Genomic DNA, 26,067 nt, shown 5'->3' on the forward strand with positions numbered 1-26,067 from the left:
GGTGTCAAACTCTGGCCCGCGGGCCAAATTTGGCCCACCGTGTAATTTCACTTGGCCCTTGAGGCGATATCAAATTAACACTAGAGCTGGCCCGCCGATTATATTCAGCACTAACTCTTCCGGGAGCTACAAGGTGTGTGTGTGTGTGTGGGGGTTGGTGGTAGCGGGGGTGTATATTGTCGCATCCCGGAAGAGTTAGGGCTGCAAAGGGTTCTGGGTATTTGTTCTGTTGTGTTTATGTTGTGTTACGGTGCGGATGTTCTCCCGAAATGTGTTTGTCATTCTTGTTTGGTGTGGATTCACAGTGTGGCGTATATTTCTAACATTGTTAAAGTTGTTTATACTGGCACAGTCAGTGTGACCTGTATCGCTGTTGAACAAGTATGGGTTGCATTCCCATGTGTGTTCATACAGAAGCCTCACATATCTTGTGATTGGGCCGGCACGTTGTTAGAATGGATGAAAAGCTGACGTGACTACTGCTCATAGCGGACGTTTAAGGCAGTGTCCTTAAAGCACGCCCCCAAGACTGTGGTCTGGGTGGGCTACGAGATAAAATTACTGATGAACACCTTCGTTCGATAATGAAGGTTGCCTCAGCTCAAAGCCTGAGCCCCGACATTAATGAACTAGCATCCAAGATAAGATGTCAGGTATCTGGCTTGGGCACATCAGATTAGATCAGTGTGTTGCAAACTGAGCAGTTTAAAGTCCTGAATGGTTGTTTTATTCATTGTTATTTTATTTTCAAATGTATTAGCCTGTGGAAAAAGTTAATGTTGATATTTACCTCAGAAGGCTGCAAAAAGAAAAGAGGCATTCAATTTGTATTTAAATTGTATTTGATATGCCATTTATATTTTTTAATTATTTTTATTATTATTTGAAACTCGATTTTGCATGTCACTTGCTTATTCAATATTCAATGCAAAACTTGTTTGGGTCCCTATTAAAAGGTTAATTTGTTCAGCCTTGGCCCGCGGCTTTGTTCAGTTTTAAATTTTGGCCCACTTTGTATTTGAGTTTGACACCCCTGCTATAGAGTGTGTTAAATATTAAAAGTATTTAAATCTGAAATATTTTGGGGGGGGGGAATAAAAGTGGGAGAAGTGTCATTATGACCATAGAACTGGAAATACACCTTATTGCTACATAACAGTAATAATAGTATTGAGTAACATGAGTAATATAGTCCACTTCTGTTTGGTGTTGATGTGAAGAGACTGTCCTCCAAGGTTGTCAGACATAATTATAGATACATATAAAATGTGTCGTCTGACTTCTTTTTACACTTGAATGACAGCTAAGAAGTAGAGGTGGGGAAGTAACTGATTTTTAAAAGCATCGCAATTCGGACATGGACAATTATAAAATCCATTATCCATAATCGATAATCAATTTATTTGTTGTAAATAAAGTAATGCAGACAGTTCTAAAATTTGGCTGACTCCACCTCACCGAGAGATTCGACCAGCTCCTTTATTATATGTTTCATTTTTGCACACACTTCCATTAATTGCATAATTCATTAATTTAACTGTTTCTTATTAGAAAATGCTCTGTTTTTTTTTTTTTTAAGTTGCTAGTGATAAAGGGTTATTTAGTGAAACAAAAAGAAATGTAAAACTGCGTCAATATGCATAAATTAAAGATGCATCAATGATCGATTTTTAATCGAATTGTAGCTCCTGAATGGTAATGGAACCGTGAGTTCACAGTGCACTACAAAGATTCCCTCCTCTACCTTGCCTGTGCTGTGAATAAAGTTGATGATGGCCACAGCTTGCTTGACTCTGGAACAGATGAATGCATATTGATGATTTCCTATGGGAAGAATCAATACGAAAGTACAGATAATTATTAACCGTCGGCCTCAAGGCTGGGAACCATTCGATTGCTTTTAAGGAAGTTTGAAATGAAGTCCACCAGCAAAGCAGAAGTTCACCAATGAAATGAGTAGTGACATTTAAAGTTTTTTCAAACGACATTTATGTTGCATTCAGGCAGTATTTTGAAGGTACAATTCCCTGCTGATAAATGGAGTAGCAGATGGATCCATGGCTTGTTTGTGAAGCATGCACATGTAAAGGCATGCTTATTTATTTATATTACACAGCAGGGAGGGCTGTGCTTCACTTCTTGGATTCTTGATTTTTTATTTTTGTCTGCTCGCCAACGCCGATGCAATGATGCGCTTGGATCCATTTTCTCCTTCCCAGCATACTTTCTCTTATGCTGTTTATTTTGAGATCATCTCCAAAAAGGCTGCGGATTTATGCAAATCAATAGGCCCATGTGCTTATGCTTAGCCACTTTCAGGATCCGCAAACTTTTCACTCACTCCTTTGTGTGTACTTTTTTGCCATAAACTCCACACAAAGGCATAGGCGCCGATCCCGTGGGTGCTTCGGGGCCTGGGCACCCACGGACAAGGCCGAGCACCCATGTGGGATTGATGTCAACTTTCAATCTTTAAAATAATTTTTGAAAGATCAATCTTGTGTCAGGCCTTGGACTATGGCGTGGTTTGTTCTCCCGAGGTGCAAATGATTTGGACCAGATATGACGTGCAGGTGAATACATATATACAAAAGAATAAACAAAAGGCGCGCACAAGGGCGGAAGTACAAAACTTGACTATAAACACAAAACTTGCACAAAGGCAGAAACTATGAACAATGAAACAAAACTTGCAAACTATGGCATGAATAAAGAAAACTTACTTGGACGAGAAAACGGCATGAAAAAGAGCAGCAAGGGTCATAAGGGTGTGTGGAGAGTGTGAAGCAGAGTGACAGGAGTTTGATGTTGCAGGCTGACTGCCTGGCAACTCCCGGGTTAAATAGTAGTGACATGATTAAAGACAGGTGCGTGAGTCGTGAGGGCAGGTGAAAACCAATGAGTTGCTATGGTGACAAACAAGAGTGCACAATGAGTCCAAACGTGGAACAGGTGAAACTAATAGGTAACCATGGAAACAAGACAAGGGAGTGGAAAGCAGGAACTAAAAAGAGTCCAAAACCAAGCAGAACATAACTTAAACAAAACTTGATCACACAGACATGACATCTTGTTTATTTCGTGACGAGTTTGGTCTGTTTTACATAACGATAATGTCACCAATCATATAGTCTATGATTAACAAAGCCTAACCAGGACATCACTGTGCCCGAAAATGAACTAATGACACAATTATCTTGACTTTGAACTCACTGCACACGGGCGAATGAAGCGCATACTTCGTCAACAGCCATACATGTCGCACTAAGGGTGGCAGTAAGAACAATGCCGACACTGTCATAAACATGTGCCATATAGTGAAACCACACTAAACAACAACGACAAACACATTTTGGAAGAATATTTGCACCCCAACACAACATAAACACGACAGAACAAATCCCCAGAATTCCCTGCAGCACCAACTCTTCCGACGCTTTGCATTGAACTTGGTGATGTATGGCTTAGTTAGAGCTGCTCGGCCATGGAAACCCATTCCATGAAGCTCTCTGCGTACTGTACGTGGGCTAATTGGAAGGTCACAGGAAGTTTGGAGCTCCGTAGCAACTGACTGTGCAGAAAGTCGGCGATCTCTTTGCACTATGCGCTTCAGCATCCGCTGACCCCTCTCTGTCAGTTTACGTGGCCTACCACTTCGTGGCTGAGTTGCTGTTGTTCCCAAACTCTTCCATTTTCTTATATAAAACGCCATTTGTTGACTTTGGAATATTTAGGAGCGAGGAAATTTCACGACTGGATTTGTTGCACAGGTGGCATCCTATGACAGTTCCACGCTGGAAATCACTGAGAGCGGCCCATTCTTTCACAAATGTTTGTAGAAACAGTCTCTATGCCTAAGTGCTTGTTTTAATACACCTGTGACCGGGCCAAGTGATTAGGACACCTGATTCCTCATCATTTGGATGGGTGGCCAAATACTTTTGGCAATGTAGTGTACTCTACACGGGTCAGTTATTACTTCACATCTTATTTTAACGACATTACTATTGTTTGTCTAACCCTCTCACTGTCCTTTTTGTCCTCTTGGCCTACATTTTCATTCATCCACGCATGCAAATTATGACCTCTTACACCCCCACAGTTGTCTGTGTGCCACCCATTTGGGGTGTGGCCTTTGTCCATGAAGGGGGAGGGGCCAAGGAGGCAAGCAGTCAGGTTGGGCGATACTGCACATGTTTGGTATCTGTTTGATATCAAGTAAAAATGCAGGTCCAGTATTACTAATACCAACACTTTTTGCTTAGAATTTGAAAGTATGTTAATATATACACAAAACAACACCAATAATGTAACAATATGAACATTTTAATGCACAATTTATACATTTACGACAATATAAAATCTATATCTACAAAATAATGTAATTATTCCTGTATTCCCTGTTCTTACATGAGCACACATGTCCTAACAGTGATGAACTGGAATTTTATTGGGTTTGGTTTACAGCCATTGTTTTTACATTTTACTTGTACCACATGATTATAATCTATTTTAGGTTTCTATTTATTCTATTATTTTTATAATCAATTGCTAATAACATACACTATTTCTAACCTACTCTATGTACATGCTGTTCTGCTAAAAGTATTATATATATTAGTACAATTTCATGTCATGGTTATTGGGACCAAAATTAATACGGTTATTATTATCATTGCAGTATTGATTATGCTCTAAAAGTACTTCATACACTGACATATTTTAACCTGGTTTTATTTAAAATAAATGAATAAATAAATAAATTAAATAATTAAAAACAATTACAATAATAATAAACAAATACATATGTTGTATTATTTTTTGAGTTTTTAAATATGTTTATCTTCTTTTACTTAAATTTGTAAAGGTTTTAGAGTGTTTGATATTAAATACATAACAAAAGTTATTTATAATGGGGAAAGACAATGGGTTTTGTATTCTCATTAGCATTTAAGATAGCGAACGATTAGCACGCTAGCCGCTTCTCCAGAAAATGAGCAGTATCACCATGAGTATTTTTTTTTTTCAAACGAGATAATTAATCACGGTTTTATGATAATTACAATTTGTAATGGTAATACTGAGTGCCTGGAATTTTTGGCGGAAGAAACATCAAATATTGTTTTATTATTTTTTGACTGTTGTATGTTTAACTTTTGTTTTAATTTGTATAGGTTTTAGAATGTTTAATAATAAAGGAAACTAGTGTTGTTTATATTGGGAAAATATGTTCATGTGTTTTGTATTCATGCTAGCATTCAAGCTAGTTAGCGATTAACATGATAGCTGCTTTCCCAGGAAGTAAGCAGTATCACCGTTAACTTTTTCAAAGTGAGCTAATCAATCACGGTTTTCTGATTCGAAACGGTAATACTAGCAGTCTGATTTTTTATCGCAGTTTATTAATGTATCAGTTATTGTTACATTCCTAGTTCATGCTATTGTTTCTGTGGTACTCATTGGGCTAACTCTGGGAATTTCAGGTACTAATAGTGTGTTCCATTTGTACTGGGAAGTCAGAGTTCCCGAGTACTGCTCTGGATGTAAACAATATATGCTTCTATGATATTCGTTATTAGCACTTCTGATTAGTTGTCGCACTAAATCGGTTGTATATGATGTATTGTTAGATGTTCATATATGCTAACCTTACTGTAGCGTTATTGTTTTTCATGTGGTATACATTCTATATCGCGAGCAATGGCTTCTGTGTTTGCTCTTCATTCATTGCGTTTGAAGGTTGCTGAAGGACTGCATATTTTCCCATTGGTTGTTCATATAGGTGGCGACTTGTCCAGGGTGTACCCCACCTTCCGCCCGATTGTAGCTGAGATAGGCTCCAGCAACCCCCCGCGACCCCAAAAAAGGGACAAGCGGTAGAAAATGGATGGATGGGAAGGGTTGTTCATATTCAGACAAAGAAGTCACGACTCTAGCTTTCATGGATGTAGTGTTGTCCCGATACCAATATTTTGGTACCGGTACCAAAATTATTTCGATACTTTTCAGTACTTTTCTAAATAAAGGGGACCACAAAAAATTGCATTATTGGCTTTATTTTAACATAAAATCTTAGGGTACATTAAACATAAGTTTCTTATTGCAAGTTTGTACTTAATTAAAATAGTGAACATACTAGACAACTTGTCTTTTAGTAGTAACTAAACAAACAAAGGCCCCTAATTAGTCTGCTGACATATGCAGTATCATATTGTGTCATTTTCCATTCTATTATTTTGTCAAAATTATAAAGGACAAATGGTAGAAAATGAAATATTAATCTATTTGTTCATTTACTGTTAATATCTGCTTACTTTCTCTTTTAACATGTTCTATCTACACTTCTGTTAAAATGTAATAATCACTTATTCTTCTGTTGTTTGTTACTTTACATTAGTTTTGGATGATACCACAAGTCGTTACAGAATCATACATTGGTCATATTCAAAGTCCTCATGTGTCCAGGGACGTATTTCCTGAGTTTATAAACATAATATACATTTTTAAAAACCGAAAGAAAACATATTTACGTAATCATAGCAGTATCGACGAGATACGCTACTGTACTTTGTATCATTACAGTGGATGTTTGGTCTAGATCCACTAATGGCGTTTGTTTACATTTTGACACCAGTGAGCTACGGTGTGTAGTGAAGCATGTTTAGCGGACTGGTACTTTTCAGAGGCGGTATAGTACCGAATATGATTCATTAGTATCTCGGTACTATACTAATACCGGTATACCGTACAACCCTACGTGGATGTGGCCTTCTTGATTTCCGACCTCGCATCTGTAACGCTTACAACTAGGCTGTAAGGTCATTCCCAACTCCGACTTTCAACTTCCGAGGAACGCACCATGAATTCCACCTGTGCTGGTATGACAATTTTTAATCAATCAATTTCCTTTATTTAACCATGCAAAGACTCATTGAGATTAAAATCTATTTTTCTAGAGCGACCTGACACAAACAAAGTTACAACAATAATTACAACAAGACAATACAACAGAACAACAGCAGTCATACCACAACAGGTCAAAAATAATTTAAAACGATTAAGTAATAATCCAATTTAAAAGCAAGTACATTTCCCAAGAGAACTGGTTTCTCGATCTTTTAAAAAAGGACTTAAACTGCCCCAAAGTGATCAATTCTGGTAGCCTCAGATCTTTCTGGATGTCATTCCATGACCAGGGAGCAGCATAACTGAATGTCTTTTTTTTCCAAGTTCAGTGTAGGCTCTCGGAACCATCATGTGGAGGATATAGGCTGTAATGACTGGAGTCTGGGCAGCACGGCGGTACAGGGGTTAGTGCATGTGCCTCACAATACGAATGTCCTGAGTAGTCCTGAGTTCAATCCCGGGCTCGGGATCTTTCTGTGTGGAGTTTGCATGTTCTCCCCGTGACTGCGTGGGTTCCCTCCGGGTACTCCGGCTTCCTCCCACCTCCAAAGACATGCACCTGGGGATAGGTTGATTGGCAACACTAAATTGGCCCTAGTGTGTGAATGTGAGTGTGAATGTTGTCTGTCTATCTGTGTTGGCCCTGTGATGAGGTGGCGACTTGTCCAGGGTGCACCCCGCCTTCCGCCCGAATGCAGCTGAGATAGGCACCAGCACCCCCCCCCACCCCGCAACCCCAAAAGGGACAAGCGGTAGACAATGGATGGATGGATGGATGACTGGAAAGGAACACAGATAGGATACGGATACCACACTTGATGTGATATCGATGGGTTGACATTTGTGTCGTCCACCCCAGCAGTGCGCTGTTAAGTTTTTAAAGTTGTTGTGTGGCCAACTAACGTGGCTTCTTTTTATGGAGACCACATCGACAATGTAGCAATATCAACAACACAATATCAACAAAAATACGAAAATATTTATGAAAATAAACAAAAAAATATCCATATAATCACAGTAGTATCAATCCGATACGGATACCACACTTGATGTGATATCGATGGGTTGACATTTGTATCGCCCACCCCAGCAGGGTGCTGTTAAGTTTTTAAAGTTGTTGTGTGGCCAACTAACGTGGCTTCTTGTTATGGAGACCACATCGACAATGTAACAATATCAACAAAAATATTTGTGAAAGTAAACAAAAAAATATCCATAAAATCACAGTAGTATCGATTCGATACGGATACCACACTTGATGTGATATCAATGGGTTGACATTTGTGTCGCCCACCCCAGCAGTGCGCTGTTAAGTTGTCAAAGTTGTGGTGTGGCCAACTAACGTGGCTTCTTGTTATGGAGACAAAATCGACAATGTAACAATATCAACAAAAATACAAAAATATTTGTGAAAATAAACAAAAAAATATCCAGATCCGATACCACATTTGATGTGATAGCGACGGGTTGACATTTGTATCGCCCACCCCAGCAGTGTGCTGTTAAGTTTTTAAAGTTGTTGTGTGGCCAACTAACGTGGCTTCTTGTTATGGAGACCACATCGACAATGTAACAATATCAACAACACAATATCAACAAAAATACGAAAATATTTGTGAAAATAAACAAAAAAAATCCATATAATCACAGTAGTATCGATCCGATACGGATACCACACTTGATGTGATATCGATGGGTTGACATTTGTGTCGCCCACCCCAGCAGTGCGCTGTTAAGTTGTCAAAGTTGTGGTGTGGCCAACTAATGTGGCTTCCTGTTATTAAAGACCACATCGACAATGTAACAATATCAACAAAAATACAAAAATATTTGTGAAAATAAACAAAAAAATATCCATGTAATCACAGTAGTATCGATCCGATACCACACTTGATGTGATATCGACGGGTTGACATTTGTGTCGCCCACCCCAGCAGTGCGTTGTTAAGTTTTCAAAGTTGTGGTGTGGCCAACTAACGTGGCTTCTTGTTATGGAGACAACATCAACAACCACACAATATCAACAAAAATACGAAAAATGTGTGAAAATAAACAAAAAAATATCCATAAAAATCACAGTAGTATCGATCTGATACCACATTTGATGTGATATTGACGGGTTGACATTTGTGTCGCCCACCCCAGCAGTGTGCTGTTAAGTTTTTAAAGTTGTGATGTGGCCAACTAACGTGGCTTCTTGTTATGGAGACCACATCGACAATGTAACAATATCAACAACACAATATCAACAAAAATACGAAAATATTTGTGAAAGTAAACAAAAAAATATCCATAAAATCACAGTAGTATCGATCCGATACGGATACCACACTTGATGTGATATCGATGGGTTGACATTTGTGTCGCCCACCCCAGAAGTGCGCTGTTAAGTTGTCAAAGTTGTGGTGTGGCCAACTAACGTGGCTTCTTGTTATGGAGACCACATCAACAACCACACAATATCAACAAAAATACGAAAAATGTATGAAAATAAACCAAAAAATATCCATATAACCACAGTAGTATCAATCCGATACCACATTTGATGTGATATCGACGGGTTGACATTTGTGTCGCCCACCCCAGCAGTGTGCTGTTAAGTTTTTAAAGTTGTTGTGTGGCCAACTAACGTGGCTTCTTGCTATGGAGACCACATCGACAATGTAACAATATCAACAACACAATATCAACAAAAATACGAAAATATTTGTGAAAATAAACAAAAAAATATCCATAGGGACGGTGTGGCGCAGTGGAAGAGTGGCCGTGCGCGACCCGAGGGTCCCTGGTTCAATCCCCACCTAGTACCAACCTCGTCATGTCCGTTGTGTCCTGAGCAAGACACTTCACCCTTGCTCCTGATGGGTGCTGGTTAGCGCCTTGCATGGCAGCTCCCTCCATCAGTGTGTGAATGTGTGTGTGAATGGGTAAATGTGGAAGCAGTGTCAAAGCGCTTTGAGTACCTTGAAGGTAGAAAAGCACTATACAAGTACAACCCATTTATCATTTATCATCATATAATCACAGTAGTATCAATCCGATACGGATACCACACTTGATGTGATATCGATGGGTTGACATTTGTATCGCCCATCCCAGAAGTGCGCTGTTAAGTTGTCAAAGTTGTTGTGTGGCCAACTAACGTGGATTCTTGTTATGGAGACAACATCAACAACCACGTGTACACAATATCAACAAAAATACGAAAAATGTGTGAAAATAAACACAAAAATATCCATAAAATCACAGTAGTATCGATCTGATACCACATTTAATGTGATATTGACGGGTTGACATTTGTGTCGCCCACCGCAGCAGCGTGCTGTTAAGTTGTCAAAGTTGTGGTGTGGCCAACTAACGTGGCTTCCTGTTATGGAGACAACATCAACAACCACACAATATCAACAAAAATACGAAAAATGTGTGAAAATAAACAAAAAAATATCCATATAACCACAGTAGTATCAATCCGATACCACATTTGATGTGATATAGACGGGTTGACATTTGTCTCGCCCACCCCAGCAGTGCCCTGTTAAGTTGTCAAAGTTGTGGTGTGGCCAACTAACATGGCTTCTTGCTATGGAGACCACATCGACAATGTTACAATATCAACAACACAATATCAACAAAAATACAAAAATATTTGTGAAAATAAACCAAAAAATGTCCATATAATCACAGTAGTATTGATCCGATACGGATACCACACTTGATGTGATATCGACGGTTTGACATTTGTATCGCCCACCCCAGCAGAGCGCTGTTAAGTTGTCAAAGTTGTGGTGTGGCCAACTAACGTGGCTTCTTGTCATGGAGACAACATCAACAACCACACAATATCAACAAAAATATGAAAAATGTGTGAAAATAAACAAAAAAATATCCATATAATCACAGTAGTATCAATCCGATACCACATTTGATGTGATATCGACGGGTTGACATTTGTGTCGCCCACCCCAGCAGCGTGCTGTTAAGTTTTCAAAGTTGTTGTGTGGCCAACTAATGTGGCTTCTTGTTATGGAGACCAAATCGACAATGTAACAATATCAACAACACAATATCAACAAAAATACGAAAATATTTGTGAAAATAAACAAAAAAATATCCATATAATCACAGTAGTATTGGTCCGATACGGATACCACACTTGATGTGATATCGATGGGTTGACATTTGTGTCGCCCACCCCAGAAGTGCGCTGTTTGTGTCGCCCACCCCAGAAGTGCGCTGTTAAGTTTTTAAAGTTGTGGTGTGGCCAACTAACGTGGCTTCTTGTTATGGAGACAACATCAACAACCACAAAATATCAAAAAATACGAAAAATGTGTGAAAATAAACAAAAAAATATTCATAAAATCACAGTAGTATCGATCCGATACCACATTTGATGTGATATTGACGGGTTGACATTTCGCTCACCCCAGCAGCGTGCTGTTAAGTTGTCAAAGTTGTGGTGTGGCCAACTAACGTGGCTTCTTGTTATGGAGACAACATCAACAACCACACAATATCAACAAAAATACGAAAAATGTATGAAAATAAACAAAAAAATATCCATACAACCACAGTAGTATCAATCCGATACCACATTTGATGTGATATCGAAGGGTTGACATTTGTGTCGCCCACCCCAGCAGTGCGCTGTTAAGTTTTCAAAGTTGTGATGTGGCCAACTAACGTGGCTTCTTTTTATGGAGACCACATCGACAATGTAACAATATCAACAAAAATACGAAAATATTTGTGAAAATAAACAAAAAAAATCCATAAAATCACAGTAGTATCGATCCAATATCACATTTGATGTGATATCGACGGGTTGACATGTGTGTCGCCCAACCCAACATCCATCCATCCATTTTCTACAGCTTATTCCCTTCGGGGTCGCGGGGGGCGCTGGAGCCTATCTCAGCTACAATCGGGCGGAAGGCGGTGTACACCCTGGACAAGTCGTCACCTCATCGCAGGGCCCCACCCCAACAGCGTGCTGTTAAGTTGTCAAAGTTGTGGTGTGGCCAACTAGCGTGGCTTCTTGTTATGGAGACAACATCAACAACCACACAATATCAACAACACAATATGAACAAAAATACAAAAATATTTGTGAAAATAAACACAAAAATATCCATATAATCACAGTAGTATCGATCCGATACCACATTTGATGTGATATCGATGGGTTGACATTTGTGTCGCCCACCCCAGCAGGGTGCTGTTAAGTTTTTAAAGTTGTTGTGTGGCCAACTAACGTGGCTTCTTGTTATGGAGACCACATCGACAATGTAACAATATCAACAACACAATATCAACAAAAATACGAAAATATTTGTGAAAGTAAACAAAAAAATATCCATATAATCACAGTAGTATCGATCCGATACGGATACCACACTTGATGTGATATCGATGGGTTGACATTTGTGTCGCCCACCCCAGAAGTGCGCTGTTAAGTTGTCAAAGTTGTGGTGTGGCCAACTAATGTGGCTTCTTGTTATGGAGACAACATCAACAATCACAAAATATCAACAAAAATACGAAAAATTTGTGAAAATAAACAAAAAATTATCCATAAAATCCAAGTAGTATCGATCCGATACCACATTTGATGTGATAACTACGGGTTGACATTTGTGTCGCCCACCCCAGCAGCGTGCTGTTAAGTTTTTAAAGTTGTTGTGTGGCCAACTGACGTGGCTTCTTGTTATGGAGACCACATCGACAATGTAACAATATCAACAACACAATATCAACAAAAATACGAAAATATTTGTGAAAATAAACAAAAAGATATCCATATAATCACAGTAGTATCAATCCGATACGGATACCACACTTGATGTGATATCGATGGGTTGACATTTGTGTTGCCCATCCCAGAAGTGCGCTGTTAAGTTGTCAAAGTTGTGGTGTGGCCAACTAACGTGGCTTCTTGTCATGGAGACAACATCAACAACCACACAATATCAACAAAAATACAAAAATATTTGTGAAAATAAACAAAACAATATCCATATAATCACAGTAGTATCGATCCGATATCACATTTGATGTGATATTGACGGGTTGACATTTGTATCGCCCACCCCAGCAGTACGCTGTTAAGTTTTCAAAGTTGTTGTGTGGCCAACTAATATGGCTTCTTGTTATGGAGACAATCAGGGACTAACTAACGAAGCGGAGTATCTTTTTTTATTCACTTTAGTTACAAGTCATAATTCATGTAAAGTAGCCCATATTAGGCTACTTGGGTTTAATAGTGAGGCGGACTAATATATTCCATTGATCAGTTGGGTGCCTTGTGTCTCTCAGTCCACAGTGCCCGCCCCGTTTGGCTTCACGTGGGTTGATAGTGGAAGATTGATTACATCTCCGGGATTTGCTGTGGAGGCATAGCACGCAGGCGGACTGAGATTTGCTCTCTTAACAGCTGGAAAAAGACATTATTATCATATATTTAAGTCAGTGTCTAAGTACTATTTACTAAATAATATTTAGACATTTTACGGCCCCCTAAGTAGTCGTGCCAGACTTGGACTTGGGTGTCGTGGAGCTCCTGCGCAGTGTTCCGTGGATGTGTGGAGGTAGCACGCCGGGGAGTGGGTTGGGTCGCCCGGGTGCCTGGCACACATCCTCGGCGCTCAGACGCCAAAGGTGAGCGGAAGAAAAACCCCCACAAAGAAGGTGTAGTGCTTGCGGAGGACGTCGTACGAGTGGAAGGCACCGTGTGTGGATTTGTCAAGACAAGCTGAGCGGGATTCGTCTTCCTTTTTCCGGGTCTGGAGGAGCCGTCGTCCAAACAGGAAGAGCGGACATCGCTGGGGTGGCTCAGCCGGGCAAGGCACGATGGCAACCGGTGTGCTCCTCGTCGCCTTCACGCTGCTTGGTGAGTACCCCAAGACACATTTTAAAGTGTTTAAAGTTGAAAATGCGTCGTAAAAACATGAAAGTAATTGACATTTGAATAAAAAAAAAAAAGCGAATTAAAAATAGAATCTAAGACTTGAAACAACAAAGACAAAGATTTTTAAACAACCAACGTTCCTTGTTATCATGTGTACTTTATCTAGACATATTTTACATTAAAAATAAAGCACATGCAATTTAATTTAGGAAAAAGGGCTGTTTTGCCACATATCAAAACAAAAAATACAATAAATATTTTTTTAAATTGTATTAAATATAAAAATATTCAAACAGCAGTGTTTTTCAACCACTGTGCCGCGGCACACTAGTGTGCCGTGAGATAATGCAGTTTCACCTATTTGGGTTGAAAATATTTTTTGCAAACCAGTAATTATAATCTGCAAATAATGTTCTGTTGTTGAGTGTCGGTGTTGTCTAGAGCTCGGCAGAGTAACCATGTTATACCATACCATATCAGTTGGTGGCAGCCGGTAGCTAATTGCTTTGTGTCGGTGCTGTCTAGAGCAGTGTTTTTCAACCTTTTTTGAGCCAAGGCGCATTTTTTTAATTGAAAAAATCTGGAGGCACACCACCAGCAGAAATCATAAAAAAATGAAACTCAGTAGACAAAAAAAAGTCGTTAAACCATAACCAACCAGGCTCCACTCTTCATCAACGGCACAGCGGTGGATATAGTAAGCAGCACCAAGTTCCTGGGGGTGCAGATAACTGACAATATAACCTGGTCCCTACACACCGGAGCTCTTGTAAAAAGAGCTCAGCAGCGCATGCACTTTTTGCGTCAGATGAAAAGAGCACAGCTCCCTCCCCCTATTCTCACCACATTCTGCAGAGGCACTATAGAGAGCCTGCTGACCAACTGCATCTCTGTCTGGACTGGAGCCTGCAATGCCTCAGACTGGAAGTCTCTGCAGAGAGTGGTGAGGACGGCGGAAAAGATCATCAGGACTCCTCTTCCTCCTATCCAGGAGATCGCAAAAAGCCGCTGCCTGACCAGGGCTCAGAAAATCTGCAAAGAGTCCTCCCACCCCCACCAAGGACTGTTTTTACTGCTGGATTTTAGAAAGAGGTTCCGCAGCCTCCGAAGCAGAACCTCCAGGTTCTGTAACAGCTTCTTCCCTCAGGCCGTAAGACTCTTGAACGCATCATAATTAAATTATCCCCTCAACTCCCCCCAAAATGGATTAACTCGCTGGAATAAAAAAGACAATATAACATACATCCATAAACGTGGATGCATGTGAAAAAGTGAAATATATTTATCTGTACAGTAATCTATTTATATATATTTATTTGTTTTATATATATATATATATTTATATATTATAAATATATATATATATATATATATATATATATATATATATATTTATTTATATATGCACCGTATTGCTTTTTTATCCTGCACTACCATGAGCTTATGTAACGAAATTTCGTTCTTATCTGTGCTGTAAAGTTCAAATTTGAATGACAATAAAAAGTAAGTCTAAGTCTATCACTATAGCTCTTGTCTCAAAGTAGGTGTACTGTCATGACCTGTCACATCACACCGTGACTTATTTTGAGTTTTTTGGTGTTTTCCTGTGTGTAGTGTTTTAGTTCTTGTCTTGCGCTGCTATTTTGGTGGCTTTTCATGTTGCAGTTTCATGTCTTCCTTTGAGTGCTATTCCCCGCACCTGCTTTGTTTTAGCAATCAAGAATATTTAAGTTGTTGCTATCTTTTTTTTGTGCGGACATTGTTGTCATGTTATGTACGGATGTACTTTGTGGACGCCGTCTCTGCTCCACACGCTGTAAGTTTTTGCTGTCGTCCAGCATTCTGTTTTTGTTTACTTTGTAGCCAATTCATTTTTTGTTTCGTTCTACATAGTCATCCATAAGCTTTAATGCCTTTTCTTAGGGGCACTCACCTTTTGTTTATTTTTGGTTTAAGCCGAGAGATTTATAAGTACTCTTTGAGATGTCCAATGTCATTTTATTAATTTGAAACTGACATACTGTTGGAAAAAAAGTCTGTCGCTTGAGGTACAATTACCCTAGGGTTGTACGTTATAAGTTAAAGTTAAAGTATTAATGATTGTCACACACACATTAGGTGTGGTGAAATTTGTCCTCTGCATTTGACCCATCCCCTTGTTCACCGCCTGGGAGGTGAGGAGAGCAGTGAGCAGCAGCGGGGGCCGTGCCCGGGAATCATTTTTGGTGATTTAACCCCCAATTCCAACACTTGATGCTGAGTGCCAAGCAGGGAGGTAATGGGTCCCATTTTTATAGTCTTTGGTATGACTCGGCCGGGGTTTGAACTCACAACCTACCGATCTCAGGGCGGACACTCTAACCACTAGGTCACTGAGTAGGTACTAATACCGGTATTAGTATAGTACCGCAATACTAATGAATCATATTCGGTACTATATCGACCGATCCCCCACCCGTCGTCGTCGTCACGTCGTGTCATGCAGAAGAGCATGTTCGGCAGTGCACAACAGAGGCCACTACAGTGTATATGTTTATTTTACTTTTTATTCATAGCTGTATGTAGAAGTGTCTGGTTGTATCAACTCTGCTCTTTTAATGCCTTTAATGTCCTTTGTGTTCTTTGATGTTTCCCTCTTACACACATGTAAGAGGGATGTGTGCTATGGCTATGAGTTGTTTTTTCCCTTGGCCTTTATTGGCCTTTAGTCTGGACCCCCTCTCCAGGGGCCCAGGCTTAGACCGATTTTTTTTCTTCTCACCCCTCCATTGTTTACCTGTATCTCACCTTTTTTGTAAGGGGCGCCGGAAGTTGGCAGACCCGTCAGCGATCCTGTTCTGTCTCCCTGTAATGTTTGTCTGATCTTGAATGGGATTGTGCTGAAAATGTAAATTTCCCCTCGGGGATTAATAAAGTATTTCTGATTCTGATACTACTATGATTACATCGATATTTTTTAGCATTACAAAATCTTCTTTCGTTTTATTTTAATTTATATTATGTTTATAAACTCAGGAAATACTGCATGTCCCTGAACACATGAGGACTTTGAAATATGACCAATGTATGATCCTGTAACTACATGGTATCGGATTGATACCCAAATTTGTGGGATCATCCAAAACTAATGTAAAGTATCAAACAACAGAAGAATAAGTGATTATTACATTTGAACAGAAGTGTAGATAGAACGTGTTGAAACAGAAAATAACCAGATATTAACAGTAAATGAGCAAGTGGATTAATAATTCATTTTCTACTACTTGTCCTTAATAATGTTGACAAAATAATTGAATGATAAATGACACAATATGTTACTGCATACGTCAGCAGACTAATTAGGAGCCTTTGTTTGCTTACTTACTACTACTAAAAGACAAGTTGTCTTGTATGTTCACTATTTTATTTAAGGACAACATTGTAATAAGAAACATATGTTTAATGTACCCTAAGAATTTATGTTAAAATAAAGCCAATAATGCAATTTTTCGTGGTGCCCTTTATTTAGAAAAGTACCGAAAAGTACCGAAATGCATTATGGTACTGGTACCGGTATCGGGACAACACTTGGCTACCCTAAATGTAAATGTTTGTACTTTTTACCCAAGCTGAAAGGTGCAATGATTTCTTTCAATGAAATTATGTTTTTTTCTGTCCGTGCAATGATAGCATGATGTGAACAGCTGTGTATGTGTACATGAAGTAGGTTAATGTCATATTTAGACCTTAGTCCCAGATTAAACCTATAGATGGGTGTGGGTAACCTATTGTGGTTTACCCACACACAAACACACCTTCACAATCCATTGCCACACACCTGGATGATGATGCGTCACCTGAAGGGTATGACATCACCCTATTTTGTTGTACAGCCAGACAGCCATTGCAAAGTATGAGGTTTGCAAAACATGTGTCACCTCATTCCACTTAAGTGTGTGTCTCATCACCTTATGACACTCTGTGACACACACGCTGTTAGAAAGAACCCAGCATACATAAGTATAACCATACATACTGTGGTTGTAGGCTTGCTGGCAGTCAGCGCACACCCCCAAACAAACACCAGATGGCTTTTTTTTTGCCCTCCTGGATGGGAGGCCTGTCATCATCTGCGGGGTGGTGGAGGGAAGAAGGCGCAAGAGGATTATCTCCTGCGCCTGGCTGCCTCTCGCTGTCCCGTTTCAGGCACTTTCGCTAGGACAGGAACAATGTTCCAACTGATAACCACCGCGAGAGATCTTATCTAAAGTCAAGGCGGTTATTATATAATAAAAATGAATCACACAGAGAAATGGAAAGCGGAGTGAGCGTGGGGTGGTTTGTGGGTACCTTACATGTAGGTGTGTTACAAAACACAATGATATTCTCACATCATGACGTGTTGAAAAATGTGGAGGATATTGGTTCTGCAATAAAGGACATGATTCCGAAGTCGTTGACGTGTTAGTTCGACTCTATCTGCGTTCTTTGTTGAACGGTCAAAAGTCGAGTCTCCTGGAAGACCAAAGGTAAATGTTACAGTGTTGGTTTCAGTATTGCTAAAGCAATGATCAATCGCGTGTGATTAACACCACGAGCGGGCACATTCGCAAGAGTGAGTTTCTGCAAAAGTCAGCCCCGATGAAGAAGTCTTCATTCTCTTTATAGCAAAAGGGCAGACAAGTCCAATGGGTTAATGCAGACCTGGGAAAATTAAGGCCCGGGGCCCGCATGCGGCCCGTTAAGCTTTTCAATCTGGTCCGCCGGACAATCCCAAATAATTTTTTTAGATCTTTAAGATGGAAACTGTAGCTGCCATTATGATGTGCAGTGATGTTTTCAAATTACCGCAAGTCTTGAACTGTACAACATATTTCAATGGTTGGAATCTGCGCTTTTGCATGATATACTAGTTACTATGGTAATCTAAGTCACAGCAGCTCAGACGAGGCACCAAGTTGTGGGTCGGGAGCATTTCCACAGAGCGTTTCCAGAGCGGCCAGCCTGAAATGCGGGTGTCAGGGACAGACGTGAAAGGAGATTTTTACAACAAAGTTCTGCAAGAAAATTAATATTATATCAGATTGTAGGTGTTTTTTTTACCCTTGGCATTCATATTTCGCTGTGTTTGTTGCATTTTTGTTGCATTTCGCGTGATTTTAAAATATGTTGATCGAGAGGGGGTGTGGCGTTCATATGTCGTCAATATTCAGTGTTTTATCTAGTTAATATTGTAAATCCCACATTCTTTATTTTCATGTACATTCTGGTTGTCTCATTCAGTAAAAACTAGGGGTGTAACGGTACGTGTAAATTGAACCGTTTCGGTACGGGGGTTTCGGTGCGGTTTGGAGGTCTACTGAACGAGTTTCCACAAGAACATATTAAGTATCCGCCTAAGCTAAAGTCTTAACAAGCTGCTCCGCTTCTTCTGCCTCTCTCTGTCAGTACTCTACACAGCACCCAGCATTGTCCCACCCACACAACCGTCTGATTGGTTACACACACAGCGGTAACAGCCAATCAGCAGTGCGTATTTTCAGAGCGGTAACAGCCAATCAGCAGTGCATATTCAGAGCGCATGTAGTCAGTGCTTCTGCAGTGGGGTTAGCAGATAGGTGTTTAGCAGGTAAGCATCAGGCAGCGGACTCTCCCCAAATTATAATAAACACCTCCCAGTCAACTACTAGTAACATCACTATGAGCCCGTTGACGTTCTAGAAACAAACGGCAGCTCAGCTTGCTCGCAATCCTGGCTTGAGGTGAAGGCTAATTAGCTTTTAGCGTAACGTTAGCTCATTTTGCGGTGTGTGTGTGTGTTACGGACAGCAAAGCCCTGTCTGTCTGTTATTTCACTTTACCTTTTTCTGTGTTGAAACAGCAAAAAAGGACATTATGTTAAATGAAGAGTTTCTGTCTCTGATAGTTGATATAATAATGTAACTGCATCATTAAGCCTACATGAACTCCATGGTGTTCAGGGATGAATAGTCTCTCCTATTGCTATCGTACTATTTTTTCAGCTATAGTTACATTAATTATTAGTAATGGAGCAGCCCAGTTTTGAATGGCAGGGTCCCTGCTATCACATGTTGATAAAAATATAACATTTGCATAATAAAAATCAACTACAGGCTTCCCAAATGCTGTAATAAATTAAGCATGATGAGTTGACTTGAAACTGTTTAATGTTGCGCTTTTTATATGTAGAAGAAACGTTTTGTCATTTCATTTAATCTGAGCAACAACTTGAGGCAGTTTAATGTTGATTAACGTGGGCAGAATTATTATAGTGTTCCCAATGTTAAAAGGATAAAACCATTGTTTACAAATTTGGTAAATAAATAACCAAAAAATGTATATTTTGTTGTTTTCTTACTGTACCGAAAATGAACCGATCCGTGACCTCTAAACCAAGGTACGTACAGAATCGAAATTTTGTGTACCGTTACACCCCTAGTAAAAACATTTAAAATTTAATTCCGTTTTTTAAGGCGGTCTGTCATAACATTTTTAGCTTTCAATCAGACATTATTGTGAGGTTTTGTATTAGTGTTCCTAAAAATAGATATACCCGCCCCCAGACACATTTTTTTCTCTAAATTTGGCCCCCGAGTCAAAATAATTACCCAGGCCTGGGTTAATGAGTCCACGTGTCAAAGTGTCAAAAAAAGGAAAGTGACGAAGAGGGAGACGCTTGATATGTTCCATCCATCGATGAGGAGAATTTTGGCAAGAGGAAGTGTTGTTAATTATAAAAATGATCATTATAAATATGAATTCTGAGGGTAGTTCCTCCTTTTTAAGATTTTAACCTTTCTTTAGCTATGGGAGGACACATTTAGAGGGGCTACATTTAGAGTTATTCCCTTACCTGTATGTGATTAGAAGTACCAATATCAAAAAAAGCATCAAAATCACCAAAACAGGTAGTAGTCAAGCGGCTTGAAGGCCTAAGATGTCATCATGACCAGAGTGAGATGCAGCTGAGTGTGTGTGTATGTGTGTGTGTATGTGTGTGTGTATGTGTGTGTTAGACCTGGGCAAAAAAAATATTTTAGTGCTAAGTTTAAGTATTTTGTTGCAGACGATTTAAAACATTTAAAAAAATAGATCATTTTTCTTCTCTCGCTCTGGCATACTTACGTACATTTGTCCTCCCCCTTATTTTTTAGCGAATATTCTTACACACACGGCACAAAATGGCTGATGCCAAAGCAAACAAGAGCAAGACGTTTGTTTCAAAGAAAATGAAAACATTAAATATTTCGTCAGTAGTTTTGTTTTGTGGCAACAGGCGTGGAACAACTGACTGCACACTGCAAAGTTTATTATTAAATATAAAGACAGCAGTACAACAAACTTATTCCAGCATTTGAAACCAAATCATCCAGCCGAGTAGGGAAAATGCAACTCTTTATGAGGCGAACAAGAACATTACAAACAAACTCCAGCTAAAAAGCAGTTCACTGTGGTCTCTCTCTCTATCGTATACCATCAGATGGCCAACTCTGTGTCATGTCGCCACACCCTCGTCTCTGTTCCTAAGTAGAAAAGGCCGGCTGCTAAGGGCGGGCTGTATAGGGGGCAGTCGGTGATGATGTGCTCGGCGGTCTGCTCAGGCTTGCCACACTCGCATGCCGCACTGTCTGAAAGGCCCCACTTCTTCATAAATGACTTGAAGCATCCAAATCCAGTGCGCAGGCGGTTTAGCAGGGTCCATAGCTGGCGTGGCAAGTCTTCTCCTTTTACCCTGTCTGGATGCGAGAGCGCCCAATTGTCTCCCATAAATGCTTCCAGGATGCTGCGACCCAGGCATCTCTGGACAGGTCCTCAGGGATGGACTGTAGCATCTATTGTGCTGCCTTGTTGTAAGGATGGCGAAACTTCAGCCTGCATGGTGGAGCCGGTGTTGTTGTGGCTTTGTGCAGGATATGCCAGTCGTATTTTCTGGCTTTTCATGACAGGGAAAGGGTGGCTGCATCCCATTGGAGACTGGCACGGGCGATTCCTGCCACGACTGGCAGGTAAGACACAAGGGTTGGTTTTATGCAACCTATTATTATCCGAAGGGCGCTGCTGATGACCGTATCAACCTTGTTTGCGTGTGGACTTTTGCTCCAGACGGATGCGCAGTATTCAGCTACAGGTAGGACCAAGGCTTGTGTTGATACGCATAGGGTCTGGGGGGAAGCTCCCCAAGTTGAACCTGCCAGGCGGCTGATAAGTGAGACCCTTGCTGTTGTCTTGGCCTTCACTTCATCTAGGTGTTGCTTGTAGTAGAGTGTCCGGTCTAAGTGCACGCCGAGGTACCTGGGGGCTTGGTGGAACTCCAGACGGTTCATTCCGACATGCACTCCAGTTCCCTTCTTGCTTCCTGGTTGTAGAGGTGAAAAGCTGCAGACACTGTTTTGCCCATGCTGAGTTTCAGTTGCCACTTCTGGAAGTAGTCAGCCAGAATACCGATATCTCGGTTGAGGCCATCTTTCATCGCCTTCCATGTTGGGCAGCGGAGCATGATGGCTAAGTTTCAGCATAGCCATACTTGTTTGATTGTGTGTTAGGCAGGTCAGGTATATAGATGTTAAAAAGTGTTCCTTCTTTTTTCTGGAACTAGAGGTTCCTGTAGAAGTGTGTGGTTTGTGTTTCCACCACATTTCACAGTTCAGGGTAGTTTATACAGATCGGACTGATGTTAGGTATGTACAGTATTATTTTACTAAAAAGTAAGTATACGAAATACAAAACAATATGATTTAAAAAATAAAGTGTCCTGAATTGTTCATAAAAAGTCGGGCTTTTGTCTACAATGTGCAGTCGTCCTTTCAGTTTTTTTTTCATTTTAGCTGTAAATAACAATTTATAAATGATAAATGTCAGTGTTTATCTCACGCCGAGGGTTGAGGCTAACAACTACACAAATGGAGTGTCACTGACTACTTCTACACCACGTAATAAAGTAAATAGTTAATTTTTGATGTCATATACCTTAGTTCCACTCGTGTATTGTCTCCTTTATTTTAGATTTTTTTCATCAAAGTCTTGAGTAGTAAGCAGCTGATGTCGTTGCTTCAAATTCGGCTTAATACTCCTCCGTAAACGTTGAACAGTGTCCGTCAACTTCTCGTAGCTTCACGTATCGATATGAAGTTTTTAGAAAATAATAAACAACCATAAACTCCATCTAGTTTTAAGACTACAGCTGAGTAAAAACACTGCAAGATAGAGCCACTGATCAGCATTCTTCGGCACAAAGATGCCCCACAAAAGTTCCTGCAAGTCGGAAGTTCCTTTTGTTCTTCTTTCTCTCCATTGTCAAGTTTGTTGTAATAGAAATACACAGGAAAAATAAATAAACAAGTCGTCTAGCATTCTGCATGTGGCGGTTCTGGGTTTGAAAAATAACTTCTAGGAACGCCCCAACTGTGTTCAACCAGTCAGCGTTCTACAGCACAGCCTGTCTCCAAAAAGGTTATGGGAACCTTCCAAAGGCAGGAACTCCGAAACGTTCCTGAAGAACTAAATCTACACAGGTGGAACTTTATTTACCCGGGTAAATGGGAAAGTTCTTGCGGTGGAAAAGGGCCTACAGACCTCTCAATATCACATTTTTAATTACAGAAGTTTCTTATTCAAGACATAGGTTTTGCCTCCCGTAAGATGCTCTATATTGAATAACTTTATTTAATTTGAACAATGTATAATGATCAACATATGAGCAACACAATATGCCCGAATTAGCTACAATAGTTACAATGCATCTGTTTAGTTTTTTAAACATATTTTTATACAAAGTCCAATTTATATCTGTTTTAAAAAGAACCCAATTTATACAAATTAGAATTTTAATAAGATTAAGATGGAATGTAAGCAGTGCCATTTCAAACTACAAGTTTTTGTTTAGATAAAAATGAAACTTGTTATAAAAAATGTCTGTTGTTTGTATTCATTGGTTTCTTTAAAAAGTAGGGGGAAAAAAATTGAAATATGGTAAATCAAATATTTTGTGAACAGATCGGATATTTTATTTTTAGGCCGTATTTCCCAGGCCTAGTGTGTGTTCTTCCTTTGGCCTTACCTTTTAAACCAAATAGTTTGAGGTTGGAGGTACCGAACTCCACCAGTTTTATATGCGCATTCACCGAACCCTCCTTTTTTTTCAAATTCAAGACAAAGTTATTATATGTTTTTGGTAACACTTTAGTATGGAGAACATATTCTAAGTAACAAAGACTTAATTTAGAGTTATTTGGTTAGGGTTAGGGTTAGGGTAAGAGGGTTAGGGCCAGGGTAAGAGGGTTAGGGTTATAATAAGGTCATGCCGAATAAGGCATTAATAAGTACTTAATAATGACTAGTTAAGAGCCAATATGTTACTAATTTGCATGTTAATAAGCAACTAATTAATGGTGAATATGTTCCCCACACTAAAGTGTTACCATGTTTTTTTACTGGTGCACAAAATGAACTGTGCATGAACATCACCTTGTTCAAACAACAAAACCAACTCAGTGCATAAAATTACAACAAATTACACACCTGCAAATCAGTCTGACTTCTGCTGTTGCCGTATCCGTAGTACGCCGATAGGGAGAAGTTTTTATTTACACGATGAGTTGGGTGTGTTTTGACCTCCGCCTGAGCCCGACTCACCGAACCCAGGTTAAGAACCACTGCATTAAATGTATTCTAACAGGGTGTAGAATTACTAACTTCCATTAATTATTTGACATGTACATTGCGTGTGAGATAGTGTACCTTTGGATTTGAGCAGTGATTAACTTTTTTACTCTTAGTGTGATCCTGAAATGGAATGGAATTCTAATTTCAAACAAGTTTCAGGTTGACGAGTATTTCAGAACAAATTTTGGATCGCTATCGTTTTTCTTTCCCAGCTAGATGAGGCAAAAACGCCTTTGCCAATTGGCACTAATAGGTAATAGTAGCACTTTGCACAGTGCAAAACGCCAAAATAGTCAATAGAAGTAGGTTGATTAAAGAGTGATTCAATGAGAGCCACCTTACATCACTTTAAATCTTGCATCAGAATGTTAAAAAATCTGCTGCGTTTGCAACCAGATGAGTGTTTAAATGCAGCAGTTATTTGTGTGATGTAAAGAGCTGCGCCCGAAGGCTTGCAGGTTTTGTTGGCTTTGAAAACTGTGTGTTATTCTTTTGAACAGTGTGTGTTTGTGTTCAGAATTTTTAAAATGGAAAGAGCTGACCCAAAATGTACAACAACTCAACATAACAATTCTGTTTTAACTTGAAGCAAAACTTGCGAGCTACTTGAATTATGAAAAACCTTAGGTGAGTGTTGGAACTGTTCTGGTTCATAAGGTGTTTCTATTGTTTTAGTGCAAGTCTTGTTTGAGATCAGGCCAGAAAGTCAAAGATCAGATTGATTGCAACAAGTCCTCGTCAGCAAAAGCCAGGCTCAAATTTATACAAGACGATTTATATTAAAAGTTTTTGCTCAAATGCAAAACATGAACCCTCAGCTTTTTTGAATATGCCAAAAACAAGATGGTGGAAGTGACTGATATCAAAGATCAAATTGAAGTGTTTAGAAATCTTCCATTTTTAAAAATGATTATTAGCCTTTCTTTTATTAGTTTCATATGCTGTAAAGTACAAACCAATATATATAGTATATAGGATAGGTTGATTGGCAACATTAAATTGGCCCTAATGTGTGAATGTTGTCTGTCTTTCTGGGTTGGCCCTGCCATGAGGTGGCGACTTGTCCAGCGTGTTACCCGCCTTTCGCCCAAATGCAGCTGGGATAGGCTCCAGCACCCCTCGCGACTACAAGAGGGACAAGCGGTACTGTACATTAGAGGTGCAAAAAAAAAAATTTCACATCCAAATCACAATTTTTATTAATTCCGATTCTAAATCGATTCATACATTTCGAGAATCGATTTATACAAAAACAAAAAAATCTGATTTTTTTGTAATAAAAAAAACAACTATTATTGATAAAATATTATTATTATTATTATTTTTATTATTATTATTTTTATTATTAATAGTGTTGCTTTTACACATTTATCGTTTTCCTTTCTTAAAATACTGTATTTAACAAGTATTGTATTTGTATGTCATCTCAGTTGCTTTGTAAATATGTGTTGTTATGCCAGGCTTGGGTTGGAGTTGGGTTGTTTTCTTTTATTAGATTAACATTCTGGGATTTTTGTTAATAAAATTGTAAATTTTAAATTACGTTTTTTGGAGCAACACTGCGCTTATAGTCGTACATCAGCAAGCCAAGC

The 26,067-nt window shown here is 39.4% G+C and overlaps 1 protein-coding gene across 2 annotated transcripts in view; it reads left to right on the forward strand.

Annotated features, from left to right (window-relative positions):
* The first annotated feature begins 13,053 nt into the window (after positions 1–13,053).
* igsf3 (immunoglobulin superfamily, member 3) overlaps positions 13,054–26,067 on the forward strand; it is a 309,832-nt gene continuing 296,818 nt past the window's right edge. The window contains exon 1 of one of the 2 annotated variants that reach the window (XM_061971185.2): positions 13,054–13,795. In XM_061971185.2, the coding sequence (XP_061827169.1) occupies positions 13,756–13,795 (40 nt within the window). In that variant the 5' untranslated portion in view covers positions 13,054–13,755. The remainder of the gene's footprint in view (positions 13,796–26,067) is intronic. The other variant, XM_061971186.2, reaches the window with a different exon arrangement.

This window comes from Nerophis lumbriciformis, linkage group LG13, assembly GCF_033978685.3.
Source record: "Nerophis lumbriciformis linkage group LG13, RoL_Nlum_v2.1, whole genome shotgun sequence".
Lineage (NCBI taxonomy): Eukaryota > Metazoa > Chordata > Actinopteri > Syngnathiformes > Syngnathidae > Nerophis > Nerophis lumbriciformis.